The sequence below is a fragment of the Nilaparvata lugens genome, chromosome 10, assembly GCF_014356525.2.
Source record: "Nilaparvata lugens isolate BPH chromosome 10, ASM1435652v1, whole genome shotgun sequence".
Classification (NCBI taxonomy): Eukaryota; Metazoa; Arthropoda; class Insecta; order Hemiptera; family Delphacidae; genus Nilaparvata; species Nilaparvata lugens.
Window position 1 is genome coordinate 20,800,275 of NC_052513.1, and position 14,962 is coordinate 20,815,236.

Genomic DNA, 14,962 nt, shown 5'->3' on the forward strand with positions numbered 1-14,962 from the left:
AACGAGGTAATTGCGTTCAGCTCGAACGCCACGGAACGAAACGAAAAACGATGTTGACTTCTCGACAACGCTTCTTGAAGTGGAGGTTAGAAAGATAAACAGGGAGGATGAAGGAGGGGTGAGGGAGAGAGGTTATCTTGCCTCTTTGGGGGAGGGGGAAGGGGAGGAAAGCACAAACCAAATCAACCCACAATCTAGGCTGCCGATCCTCGGTGAATCCACCAGAAAGTATATCGGTTTGCTGACGACACTACTCTAGTTTTCCAGGATAAAGATCCCCATTTGATTCTCAGGTCTCCCCAATTGCTAGAGAAAGCCAGCTCATGGTTTAGAGTAAATTCTTGCACCGTTTCGCATGAACGAGGCTATGATACAAAATTTTCTATGCAACTTGAAGCGTCAGATTCGTACACTGTAAGCAAGAAGCTTGATCACAACACCAGGAGGCGGAATGACATCAACCTACCTTACTTAAAACAGACCAAATCACACAGCAGCTATCACATTCACACAATGAAGATATTCAATGCTTCCGCAGTTTATTCATAAACTAGAAGAAAAAATCGTTCAAAAAATGTACTGCTAGATAAACTGCTTAGCCTCCCACTCTACTCATTGGGTGAGATCACAAGTTGTGTCCACCTATTTGACATGCTATCTTGATAAAGTGTAATTATTGTGGATTTGAGTGTTTCTAACTTTTCTAAGAAAAAATCTATCCAGCGCAAGCTGGACATGGTATGATGGAGAATTGAATCGAGCCTAGCCGTGATTAGGACATTGGGTTTTTTGGATAATATACCATTAACATAAAATACCATTAACATTAAAATCACAGGAGATGAAACCGGTATGTAGGTACTTTTCTGACAACGAGAACTCAATAATATTCTTCTGTTCCATCAATATATTGACTGTTTTGATCTATTAATATAAAAAATTAAGCATAACATGAGATATTCTGGAAACTATATTGTGAGTCAGAGAAATCTACATATTTGAAAAATCTCCTAAGAGTATGTTTGTGTGGATAGAGATGTGAAATTATAGATCTGAAGGTTCAGTTTTACAAAAAAATGTCCATCTAGTCACTATTCTTTTGCCTTATGAATGGTTTATAGAGTAATGGGGTTCTCTATACGAGCGTCTGACTGTAAGATTGCTGAGTTGATGCAAAGTGACTTTCACGCTCGCTTTGAAATTCCTCCTTACAAACTTGTCTAGGGCCATAATTATAATACCACGTGGTTATTAGCTCAACAGGAGTGTTGTAATATCACTCAACCTAGATTGACATCAGCTGACCACCAGAGCTCAGGAAGAATGACAGAACACTCAGGCAGTTAATATTGTCTTCTCCCCGGCATGCGTTCTGGACAAAAAGCCTACAAATTCTATATAAAGCCTCTGGAGTAGTTTTCAAAACTATGATACAAATATTGGGAGTTATTGTTCTCAAGTAAACAAACAATAATTGTATTATTTTATTATCTAATTATTATAAAAGTGTAAAAATAAAAAATCAAATTACCCTTTTTTAAAAACTTCATTTTATTGCTCACGACATGATTCGAATATTATTGCAATTTTCAAGTGAGTGGATAAAATAAATAAAGTTGAATAAATATTAATCTATTTCACTATCCATGACGAACTACAACTTAATAATTCGTTTTCAACTATTTTGACTACACTACAGTCTAATTTTTGAATAATAGTTATTAAAAACTAGTACTCACGTGTATGTTGAAAATGATTTTTTTAAATCCGAAAGCGCTCTACACGTGAGTACTAGCTTTTAACAACTATTATTCAAAAATTACACTGTAGTGTCGTCAAAATACTTCAAAACAAATTTTTAAATAAATACTATCACGTAAATATTAACACATTAAATAATTTTTACATAAATACGAGTAGCCCTCACCAAAATAGTATTTGAAGTACTTTTGTTTCTATTACCTTTCAAAAAAGTAAGTTTCCCTGACTAGAAATACTAAATAATAGAGATATAGAGTATGAGTAAATATAGTAAGATTTACTCAAACTGTCAGCATTGATAGATTGGGAAGAATATATATTATGTATAAGTAATGCTGACAGGTTAAAGTGTATCTCACTTCATAAAGTATATTCAAATCACTTGTCTCCCTAGTTGTTTATATTGTGGTATGTACGAGTATATAACTTGAAGCAAGTTGTAAAGCAATATTATTGGCAATCCCTTGAATATTTCATCTACCAAATTCAAGGTGTTCAATATTAAAAATGGTTCCTTTTTCATTTCCAGATAAATGGTTTTTATTGTAAGAAATCTCTGAAATCACAAGACTGTTTCACTTATTTTCCCCAAGTGATGAGGATTTTCAATCTTGTACCTTTCAAGCGAGTAGAGAGTAGTGTCTTAAGCTTATCAGCGTTGAAGAGGCTATTATCAATAACTAAGAGGGACCTACCAGAAAGGTATGATAATGATCATTTTGAAGTGAAAAGCTCTCAAATTATTATTAAAGAAGGTAATCAGAATTTTTTGCATTATCAAGACACTCATGTATCACATTTTTGTTTTCAAAAACATCATCAGAGTTGGTTTTATTAAAAAATTAAACTGTCATATAACTTATATTAATGGTACAGTATTCAACTGTTATTACCTACTCTATTAACATTGGCACTTCAAGAGTAATAATTGAAAACTGTTAATTTCCATTAATTATTGAAATCATTCTTCAAAAATAGAAATTATCATACTGTAATATTAATCAAGAATATTTTTTGATGCTACAGACTACTCTGAAGACAAAGTACAAACTATCGAAATCTAATTTTGTTTCTCCGTAGACACAATAATAATTTTAGGGCGATGGGAAATATTCTTAATTGACGTAATACAAAGTAATTATCAAATCAATTGGAAAATACAAAAAATAATATATTTGATAATCAATTATTATTGTTGATCTCGGCCATCTATTCTATTCTTATATTTTCTATTCGATCAATGATCAATAATTTAATTTTTCTTTTTGTTCAAGATCGTGAATTATTGTAAAAAATAGAATTATAGTACCCTTTAAAATTAATAAAATAATAATATAAATTATAACGTAACTATTTTATTAATTTTCAAGGGTTCTATAATTCTATTTTATAAATACAAGAAAGTAGCCCTGAATTCATGCGTTGTAAAAAATATATTTGCAATTGTTTGTTGAGAATTTATTTTAGGAAACACTCATGCTAATATAATCAAGCTGACAAGTTGTTCAATTGTTGGGAAATCATAAGAGAAGCTTTATTGGTAAGAAAAGAAAATTGTGTCGTGTTCAATAAATTGAATGTCAGCTCCAGTAGACTTTCACACGTATAATTTTTAATTGGCGGTGTACTTGTTCTAACCCATCATTGTCTTCATTCACATTCGAAATCGTTTCCCATCACTTTTTGCAGTGTCATTACAGAAATGTGTTCTGTGTGGAAGTTTTCTTAGTCAGTAGACTATTGATTATGGTTTAATATCCCTCCTGACACTGGTTAAAAAGTCATTAACTTCAAGTGAATCATTTTTTCAACCTTATAGGAATCAATTGGAATTCATTTGGTATGTAAATGATATCGCACCTCTAATCAAGTAGCCTAGCTTACAATAAAATCACTCAATTAATCTTCCATTTAGTTCTATCAATCAACCTCAATATTGTGTCACTAATAATGTTCAATTTGAGGGATTCCATAAGTTTTGATTATGAAAAAGAGACGTTTTCCTTAGTTTAGCTTTCTATTTTGATGAGTGTGAAGTTGTGAAAGGTTTAAAGAAATATAATTCATTGAGCCTTCTAAAAATTAGGAAATAAGTTTTTGATTAGGAATGTTTAAGATGCATTTTGTGAAACAAGAGAAAGTTTAAAATCAGCAAGTAATTGAAAGTTCAGAAATTTAACTTCTCATAAATCTATTGTTTTATCTCCCAAATTTCAAATCAGCTAGGATTTACATCAATTCATATCCATATTCTCTCATAATATTTATCAGATTTTTTATTTTCCATAATGACTTTTCCGTTTACCTCCTCTTTCCAATTTTCAAACCCTTGTTTTATTAGTTTCTCCAATTTTCTAATTTTCAATTATTACTTCTAGTTTTCAAACGTTAGGTATTGTTTTTTATTTGTAGCTCTCGAATCAGAGCTAATCTACCTAATCTTTTCCATAGCAATCTATCCTGCTAAGTCAAGGGCTCTTGCCACATCCCATTTATTACTTGTCTTATTACTGCATCTTATCCTTTAACAAATATTTACAATCAAATATTTACAATGAATTCTTCTGTCTCTAACTGATTTCTTATATTACTTCTAATAATCTTGAGGTTTTTTATTGTTTTGCAGGTGTTACTGTTCTTCATCCAATATGCCAGGAAGCACTGAGGAACTTATACCGGATTTCCCACCTGGTCCCCTGGACCAATATAGGAAACAGGCATCTTTCGATTGGAAAAAATTAAAGATTCTCCTACAGGGTGATGAAAAGTTGTACCGATTTCAAGTAAGTTTATCGAAGAAATATGAATAAAATAAGTTCTTCCATCGGATTATATCTATATGATTATATAATTATTATTAAACGAAAATTCCAATTAAATGCTGTTGAATAATTGAGCACAATTCATTAATATAATTCATGTGTACAATTTATTTATGGCTACCACCATCAAATTGCATTTTTTTGTTGAATGATTCCTTAGTTTTTGAATTGATTAAAATTGATTTGATAGCATTCTCAACTATAAAAAACTAGAACGAAAACCAGTATATATTCTAATCTACATAGATTACTCTAGAATCTACATATTCTATTCTACTCTCATTCCTTCAATACTGAATTACTTATTGATTGTATGTTAGCGAGTTTTAAAATCAGAATATACAATAACACTAGTGATGTAGATTCATACCCTTTTTTACCTGTTAAATTTACTTATTAATATTATTGTATATTGAGAGTTTATAAAGGTCCTGTCGTTTTCCAATATTTAATTTAGAGTATTAATTTTATGATTTCAGTTGGATATCTGGAATAGATTAGAATCAGAAGTGATATTTCAACACCCGGTCGAGACGCCTTCATTATCTGAACAGAGAAGATTAGCGGCTGTCAGAATGTACCGCTTGAAAGAATGGAACCTTATTACTCCAGATGTAGTGTTTGACGACTCCAGAAAGGTTTGAATTTACTAATTCAGTATATAATGCTACTGTATCGTTTAGAACAAATAAAGGGTCGCGCAGGGAAACAGAGAATTTAAAAATAATGCCTTTAATACGAATAAATTCATAAAACTATTCAATTGTAAATGAACAGTTGTTCATTACGCCTCCAAGATATTCCCACAGAAACACGTCCTCAACGTACCAATCTGTTAATGCTATCAAAATATTCTCTGTGCGGCACTTTTTAAAATTGTCACAGTTATTGCACCTTCCACACCATTCTATTGATCGATCATTACTAAATTGCAAAGTTTTCACAAAAATTGTGCGAAATCTCGAGAATCTGCCGGCTCTACAGTGCTGCCAATTGTAACGTTCAAAATTAATGATTGTATTTCAAATAATATTGATACGAATAAACAAATTTGTTCTAATCGATCATTATTTTAGAATTCATTCACTTCTTCACAAAGCTAAAAAAATATTTTTAATCTCTCATTTTTCTTTTAAATTCTTGTGAAATAACCGTATATTATCCGTAAATAAGAGTAAATTAAATAAAATTATTTTCAAATAAATGAAATTATAGTTTATTATTCAATTATAAACAGTGGTACAAATCATATATATGACCAGGAGAGAATCATATACAAGAGGCTGAGCACACTATAAAATAGCTTGTTTGGTCCAGGGGCTGAACTATAATAAACATAATTTTCATTTTAAAAGGCTTATCCTTATTTAACAAGTTTGTAATAATTGCTCACAAGGTCTTCAGAAGCTTCCTATACTGTTATTCACATAGTAGTCATTACTGTTATTCCATGTGAATTGTATATTTTTATTGTGATCTGTTATAGTACTATAACTAATTAGTTTGAAATGATTACGGTAACCAAATAAGAAGTAGAATTAAGAATATTGGGATTGAGACAAATGTCGCTTTTTCAATAAAACCGAAGAAATTAAAAAAAAAAACAATAATGTTCTAATTTTTACTTTCACCATGCAAGCTGTGCTGGAGAATGTCATAATTATTATTAATGAACAGGTATTTATCCAGCGTGCCATTTATGTTTATATATTTTCAAGTGTTGATAATAATAGTAATAATAATTAATAATACATATTTCCCAATTTATCGCGATGAACATAATCAAGTTTATTTGAATTTTTGCTTGATTAAAAAATGACATAAGAATAGATAAATAAATATGTTGGTATTTTTATTTTGTGTTTAGGTACGGGTTTTCACCACGTCGATTTTCCAGTATTGTCCTTCGACAGCGATCAAAGTGTCTCTGACGTACGGAATGTTTCAAAATGTGATCCTGGCATTGGGATCCGAGAGGCACTTTCATGTCTTCGAAGACGCATTAAAACCAAATACAGAGGTAAATGATTATCAAAATAATAATTATTAACATAATCACTTTATAAACATTTAGTGCCTGTGTTACAGTGAAGGTGATGATGATTTATAGAAATTATCATATATTATGATAAAGATACAGGGTCTGTATAATAAGTAACCGGACTGACCTCAGGAAATTTTTTATTGGCAAAATATGTACAATTTTTCATTAGATATCTTCAATTTAGTCTCTATTGGAGTCGATAACACGCTGATATCGGGTTTTCAAATCCCTGAACGCTCCCTGGAAGTCGGCAACCTCTATGCTGTCTAGAGCCCTCGTCGTAGCACGTTAAACGTTTTCCAGAGTCCCGAACCACGTCCCCTTAAGTTGTCTCTTGATCTTGGGAACAAAAATAAGTCCGGTGGTGCCATATCCGAGCTGTAAGGAGGATGTGGCAACGTTACCCTCGACTGTTTAGCCAACTGGTCGGTGACGAGCAGGCAGGTGTGCGACGGAGCATTGTCGTGATGGAGGATCCACGAATCAGCAATCCCCGGACGGACTCGATGAACCTGGGCGGTTAGTCGACGGAGCACCTCTCTGTAGTACTGGCCGTTCACAAAGAGTTTGTGCCACCCGGCCAAACTGTAAACGACCAGTACTACTGAAGTCCGTCCGGGGATTGCTGATTCGTGGATCCTCCATCACGACAATGCTCCGGTGACGAGCAGGCAGGTGTGCGACGGAGCATTGTCGTGATGGTGGACCCGCGAATCAGCAATCCCCGGACGGAATCGATGAACCTTGGCGGTTAGTCGACGGAGCAACTCTCAGTAGTACTGGTCGTTTACAGTTTGGCCGGGTGGCACAAACTCTTTGTGAACGGCCAGTACTACAGAGAGGTGCTCCGTCGACTAACCGCCCAGGTTCATCGATTCCGTCCGGGGATTGCTGATTCGCGGGTCCACCATCACGACAATGCTCCGTCGCACACCTGCCTGCTCGTCACCGAGCAGTTGGCTAAACAGTCGAGGGTAACGTTGCCACATCCTCCTTACAGCCCGGATATGGCACCACCAGACTTATTTTTGTTCCCCAAGATCAAGAGACAACTTAACGGGACGCGGTTCGGGACTCTGGAAAACGTTCAACGTGCTACGACGAGGGCTCTAGACAGCATAAAGGTTGCCGACTTCCAGGCAGCGTTCAGGGATTTGAAAACCCGGTATCAGCGTGTTATCGACTCCAATAGAGACTACATTGAAGATATCTAATGAAAAATTGTACATATTTTGCCAATAAAAAATTTCCTGAGGTCAGTCCGGTTACTTATTATACAGACCCTGTATAAATATGGATAAGTCTATTTGATTACTCAAATAGAGCTTCCTGCTGATGATCACAGATCAAGCTGTATAGAGTATTTCTATAAATTCCTTTACATTTTATATGAACAATGCAATTTTATATCCAATATGGATTAAAAGTTTTAAAATTGTCGCATCCTCATTCTTTGAAGTAACGTCTCTAGTTATTATAAATAAGAGGTTCTTACACTTTTATGTCTTTTCATCTTTTATATTTTCATTTATTGAACTAAGTAGAGTAAATTCGTATGGCTTTTTGTCGGCTGGGAGTCCCTTGCGGGAAAATCCCACCTATCCTAAATTTGCGTTACGACAGTTATACTTATTTATTATTATTATTGAACTAAATACTGTTTATTGAACTAAATTCGAGACACATGATACCATTATATCCATACAAATTTTCTCATTTGCTCTAAATTGATACCATAACTACTGATTACAATTATATTCTTAATTCAAACTATGAAGATTTTCATAGATAGAATAGGTCTCTATACAGAAGCTTTTATTAGAGGTATGAATTATCAAGTGTTCGTTGTTTATAGTTTTAGTGTTCTTCAGAACTCTATGTATGAAGTTTTTAATTTTAATCCAATACTAAGTTAGTAGTTGTACAATAAAACTATAAATATAATATTTGAAAAATGGGAATAGCAGAACTTTGAAAGTAAATAATAAACATAAAGTAACGCTAATATTTTACACAATTTTTGAAAACGTTTGTTATAGAAAGTATTTACTCATTGTTAACTTAGACTGAGTTAACAATTTCGGCATTCTCAGACTAACTCAGTCGGAGTCTGACTGCTATGATAAAACTTTGTATAATATTCTACAGTGGGAAAAATGAATGTAGCAACAACAACATAGTAAAGTTAATCAATCTAAAAGTCTAGATTTATCATAAGAGTCCAGATTTACCATGTTGTTAAAGCTACAAAACCATACTGAAGTCTAAATTTACGACAAATATGTTTCATAAATTTTGTTGACAGAAATTATTTGAATGTGAGTCAGTTCCATTATTAATTATAAGTTCAAAAACTATGATTTTTGAATGTAGGTAATAGAGCTCGAAATTAAAGATGTCAATCAATACTTATTTTTGGCTTGGAACTATGAATGGATTATGGACATTAACTGCTTATATTATTTCAAGTAAGGGATAGAAACAGTTCTGGGCTTTTGCCTGTTGGTTCATCCCGAATTTCGTAATTAATTATTGCCAAAAAATTAATAAATAGATGACTAAATGTATAGGGAAGAATATAAGTGATTGTTTCTTCAGATAGCAGGATGCTTTGCTCTTACCGAAATAGCTCATGGAACAAATACGAAAGGAATGCGAACACGAGCTGTTTACATTCCAGAAAGTGAGCAATTTGAACTACACACACCCGACTTTCAGGCCGCCAAATGCTGGGTTGGTAGTCTGGGTATGTCCAATGAAGTTGATTTTCAGCCTGTGAATTATTATTGCATTGGGTGAAGGAACTACTCATTTGTTCAGAGATTTCACTCTCGCTTGAAACTTAATTGGAAGCGGTGCCTGCAACCTATTCACTCTTTCACTCTTTCTCAATCCTAAACGAAAACTCAATCTGAAGAAATCTACACTGATATCTTAACCAAGACACATCCTTTGAAACTACGTTGAATTGCCATGATTTTTTTATCATTTTATACTAGCAGGTAACCCTAACCAGTGCTTCGTAAGGGTCTGATTAAAAATTTGACAAACTGAAAACTTGACGTACTGAGATCTTGAAGAATTTAAAATAGGCCTATAACCATCTTTGGTGAATTTAGGCCGGTTGCAGACGAACCATTATCGCATGTGGGATGTGGGAGCGATTATTTTCCATCTGTGGTACCACAAACGCAGCGCATATGGAATACATTGGCAGGCATGGCAGTGGCACTGATACTTCCACATGGCGTTGCGCGCTGTAGTATGCGATTATTTCCCTTCGATTGTCGTACCACTGGTTTGAGCACTACGCTTCCCCTAGATTCTGTACCACAATCGCAGTCGCTGTGACTTTGAAAACAGCTGTATGATAAAAACACCCAAGTATGATACATCTGAAAACTGTTGCACTAATGCGCGTTTTCTCGAATGTAGTGCAAAAGTCTCTCTGCGTTAGTCGTATTGTTCTGTGGTATGTCGGTGCCACATCCCACATGCGATAGTGGTTCGTCTGCAACCGGCCTATCTAAATATATAAAAGCGAAATGGCACTCACTCACTGACTGACTGACTCACTCACTGACTGACTGACTCACTCACTCACTCACTCACTCACTCGCAGAACTAAAAATCTACTGGACCAAAAACGTTCAAATTTGGTAGGTATGTTCAGTTGGCCCTTTAGAGGCGCACTAAGAAATCTTTTGGCAATATTTTAACTCTAAGGGTTGTTTTTAAGGGTTTAAAGTTCGTCTTTTAGCATGTATATTCTTCTTCTTCTCCCAATCTCTTAATTATAATTGAAATTTCCATATCATATGTCAGTCAGTCAGTGAGTGAGTGCCATTTCGCTTTTATATATATAGATAGAACTATTATCTAGATAGAGTACCTCTTCGAAACAGTTGTTAACTGGCAACTAAATTAATAATTTTGTCAGGTTGGCATTAAGTTGAGTTGACTTTGTTAGGTTGGTACCAAGTTGAAGATTTAAATGCATTTATCGCGGAAAAATTGATTGGGCACTGCTACTTCAATCCTGGGAATATTACATTACTAGCCGTCAGGCTCGCTTCGCTCGCCATTTCCGTTTAGCCAGACGTTTAGTCTGGACCCCTGACTGGATTGTCCTAACATATGATAAAAATGCTCAAATGAAAAATGCAGGCGAGCGAAGCGAGCCTGCTGATCTCATTCTTGGACGATCCAGTCGGGGGTCCAGGGGGCGGAGCCCCCTGGCTAGACGGATATGGCGAGCGAAGCGAGCCTGACGGCTAGTAATCTATAAATTGCAAGTTAATCAGCTGAGTAGTTCAGACGTGATGATGCGTCATTCGTGAATTTACTATCGTACGTATAATAATCCAATTCTTCCCTTTATTATATTATAGATTATTGTATTTATTTCATTTTTTGTACAAAACACTATAATCATAACATAATTATGACCATGGAGGAAAAACTAGGCTGATCCTGTACCATTTCACTCCAAAATTTTGATAAAAAGTTAATGTTGTTTATTAGGTCATGAAATAACACATCACTCCTTCGCCACTTAATTTCCGGTCCAGGAGTAATTATTTGAAAATTTTGAAGTTTAATAATAATTATTATTAATTACTAAATAATTCACTTATTTGAAAAATTCAAAGACAAAATCACAAACCTACTCACTATTTATAATACAGCATTTATTGTTATCTACATTTATCTCTTTATGAATAAAGAAATAATAATTTAAATACACGAATCTATGAATTGAATCTGCTAAGCCGCTAACCCTGGCTCATGTTTTTACCACTCTGGTTAATTTTTCATTCGTTATACAAACTGAGTTTTAAATTGCAAATACATTTTTTCAATCAACTCCAAACAGAATTGCCTCTGGCTAAATTAAATTCAATTTAAGAAATATGTAGCATATTGACTGGAATGTAGCTACTGGAGTGTAGTATTACTAGAAGTAATAGTAGGTATTGACGATGTACTTATTGTATGAATCAATAAAGAATATTGACGCAATCCATATGATAAAACTTTTAAGGTTGTGTGACTTTACAATCATTCTGTTTATCACTGTAGGAAAAAGTAAGGTGTAGTTGTAATACTGGTGTAATTTTATTATACTGCACAGTACATTACCAGTACCTCATTATTTGCAAAATTTTATTTATTTTGTCAAAAATTGAAATACTTACAAACAGCCCAAATGCAACACTAATCGTATAGACAATAAATCGGATAATTTAAAATAAATACAAAAAGAAATCATACAATATTATAAAAATAACTTAATTTTTCCATGAATTTAATTTTTTTGAAATGTGAAACCTTGAATAGGTACCTCATCAATTTGATCATACCTTTACTGTAAATATTACTCTTTACTCACTCATTGGATAAGCAGTTTACTAATATGAATATAGATTGGTTCTATAAAAAAGTGTAAATCATATGAAATAATAAATATTACTTTTCTAATATTGGATCCCAGTTTCTTAAATAAGTTAAATCGGCGTTAGTGCAACGAGGAGATTGTGTTTAGAAGACTAATTCTACAATTTTACTCATCTATTTATTTGTGATTGTTACAGATCATGTAAATATGAATTTTATCGTTATTTGAAATTCTGAAGGTTGTATTCTTTGAATGAACGTATTGTAAATTTTTACTAGTGGGCCGATCGAATGGTTTTCTAACATGGAAATAATCCTTTCCCAATTTTATGGGATTAATCAAACACCAAGATGCATCATGTCAATAGCATGTGATTGCTAATAGACTGGATAAAATCATTATTAACCTCTGTATTCTCAATGAATGACATACTTCTAAATGGTCTAATTGTAAAACAAATATTAAGATTCATGCTGAAACACACACGCGTCCATAATTTCTGGTACTGTTTTGGGATTATTTATTAATCTGACTCCATTCGGTCCTGGGTTTTATTCCTATACTGTAAATAATAAAATTGTACTAATTTTTATTCCTTATACTGTAAAAAATAAAATTGTACTAAGGCTGTAGTTGTATTTTGATAGCTTCATAATATCGTTGTACTACTTTATTTTACTTTGCAGGTAAAAACGCAACTCATGCTGTCGTGTATGCTATGCTAATCACTCCAGATGGAACGGATCATGGATTGCATGCTTTTTTGACCCCGATTCGAAGCACAAAAACTATGGAACCATTTCCTGGTGTAATCGTTGGAGACTTGGGTGAAAAGGCTGGATTGAATGGAGTTGACAATGGGTAACTAATTACTATTTCACATTTCAACTTGATCAACGACCTATGAACATTAATCCTTACCAAATTTCATATAGCTTCCACTCTGTGACTATGGTGTTTAAAACAATAGGTATTTTCATTTCCATCAAAAACTAGAAATTCGTTAACTATTGTCTAGATCTACACTTACTGATTGTTTAATATATGGTGAATTTGAAATTTATATAGTAACATGAAAATTTGATATTATAAAATTTGAAATTTATAACCCAGGCGCCAAGTTAATTATTAGGGAACGACCCTCGAAATTTAAATAAACAACTACCACAGCATAACTCTTTATCAGAGACATGAATTTATTTGAACTATTTAAAAAAACAATGTACATTACTTTAATAAAGACACAGCCCAGCAATCAATAAATGTAGAACTACACATCTTTCCCAACTATATTGCTTCACTCCATGTAAAACAATAACGAAGGGAGGAGATCTAATGATACTTGTAAATAAAAATAAGATGGCTTGGATTCATTAGATAATTATAATAAAAAAAAACAAAAGGCAAATTGAAATTGACACTTTACAAAAAAATCATTAATATTTAAATGAAATATTATTTGAAGTGTCCTGAAATGTATTCATAAAACTGTTCATTATAAATGTACTACGGTACCTACACTGACAAATATGGCTGAAGTTAAAATACTTTTGACCTTAGAATTTATCAGAGCTGAGTTGCTGATTTGATTTAATTAAATGAATAGCCTATCTTTCATTATAAAAACCTGGTCTCAAACACTGTTTTCACTAGTGGCGATTTCTGAAACACTAATGAAGTTCTTGAATCCTGGTGCTGATGGAGTCCTGGTTTTCGAGATTTTTGGACTTGGTTCTTCTTGGGACTTATCGACGTCGATGACTTCACCGCGCACCGGGTGACGCCCCCCCGAGGGCGGAGTCCGAAACTTAGCTGCTCGATGTTACGGTTTTCATAGGTGGCTTTCGACTGCCGAGGTGACGAGCGAGCGTCCTCCTCGAATTTTTGAATGTTTTGTCTTGAAAACCGTTAGGAGAATTTCCCATTGTCTTTTCCGCCTCTCTGCACCTACGGAATGTCTCCCTCACACATTAGGACGCATGTTGCTTGTCCTTGGTTGCAGTGTGGAGTGTCTGTGCCTTCACTTTTTAAAAGATAATAGATAAGATAATTTTGAATAAAATTTAGAATTTAGAAATAGGCCGACACATCTAGAAAATACCTGAGTCTATACCTAATTCATGCAGGTGAACGGGCTAGAGTCAAGAAAACTTCAATTAATCTTGCCATGCCTGATTTAATAGGTTTATAGTATAGAATAACACTACAATTTGAAATAATTTAAAAATACAAACAGCTTCAATAAACATTGGCAACTAAAATCGAACAACAGAAACAACAATTTCATGTTACTTTGGTGACATTCTTCATCTGATTCGGGGGCGCATTACTATCCCCGATTAGATAGCAATACGTCACAAAACCAAACAATATCAGTCATCAAATAACAAGTTCATTTCAACATGGAATTACTCAAGAAAGAAAAGCCCGTTGAACCCAAGTTTCGTCGATAGTAACCCATATAACCCATTTCATAATAATTTTGAATCCCCACTTTTGATTGACATTCTCGAATGAACCTTTGTTTCACTACAGTGCACTTTCGTTGGTCTGTACGTTGCTTTATCGTCGGGGTTACAGTACCTTGTTTTTGGCGGTGAGCTTTTACCGGTTGAATTTGGCTTGACGGCGACGTCCTCTTACGTCCCTAGACCTGTCGTCTGAACGGGTGTCTTGAAGCGGTGTTACATAAAGTTGCGGAACCAAAGGGGTGGTAGTACAAGAAGTTGGTTTGGGGACACACATGAACCCACTTAGCGGTTATTTGAAGAAACAATTATTCGTACATGATGAAGAAACACAATTAAACTTTTCAGGACATGGCACTACTAGAAAATTTAAACTTTAATAAAAATAAAACTAGCTCCTACATTAACTAAAAATGATATAAACTCATAAACTTGCCCAAAAAGGGCGAAACATAATGACTACATCTTT

The 14,962-nt window shown here is 33.8% G+C and overlaps 1 protein-coding gene across 6 annotated transcripts in view; it reads left to right on the plus strand.

Annotated features, from left to right (window-relative positions):
- LOC111047257 (peroxisomal acyl-coenzyme A oxidase 3) overlaps nt 1-14,962 on the plus strand; it is a 35,094-nt gene that overhangs the window by 2,084 nt on the left and 18,048 nt on the right. For 2 of the 6 annotated variants that reach the window (XM_022332964.2, XM_022332965.2), the window contains 6 exons: nt 2,291-2,463; nt 4,388-4,544; nt 5,063-5,221; nt 6,451-6,603; nt 9,226-9,373; nt 12,712-12,886. In XM_022332964.2, coding sequence (XP_022188656.2) covers nt 2,357-2,463; nt 4,388-4,544; nt 5,063-5,221; nt 6,451-6,603; nt 9,226-9,373; nt 12,712-12,886 — 899 coding nt within the window. In that variant the 5' untranslated portion in view covers nt 2,291-2,356. Of the gene's footprint in view, nt 1-2,290; nt 2,464-3,500; nt 3,602-3,659; nt 3,808-4,387; nt 4,545-5,062; nt 5,222-6,450; nt 6,604-9,225; nt 9,374-12,711; nt 12,887-14,962 lie in introns of those variants that run through there. The other 4 variants (XM_022332968.2, XM_022332969.2, XM_022332966.2 and 1 more) reach the window with 3 other exon arrangements.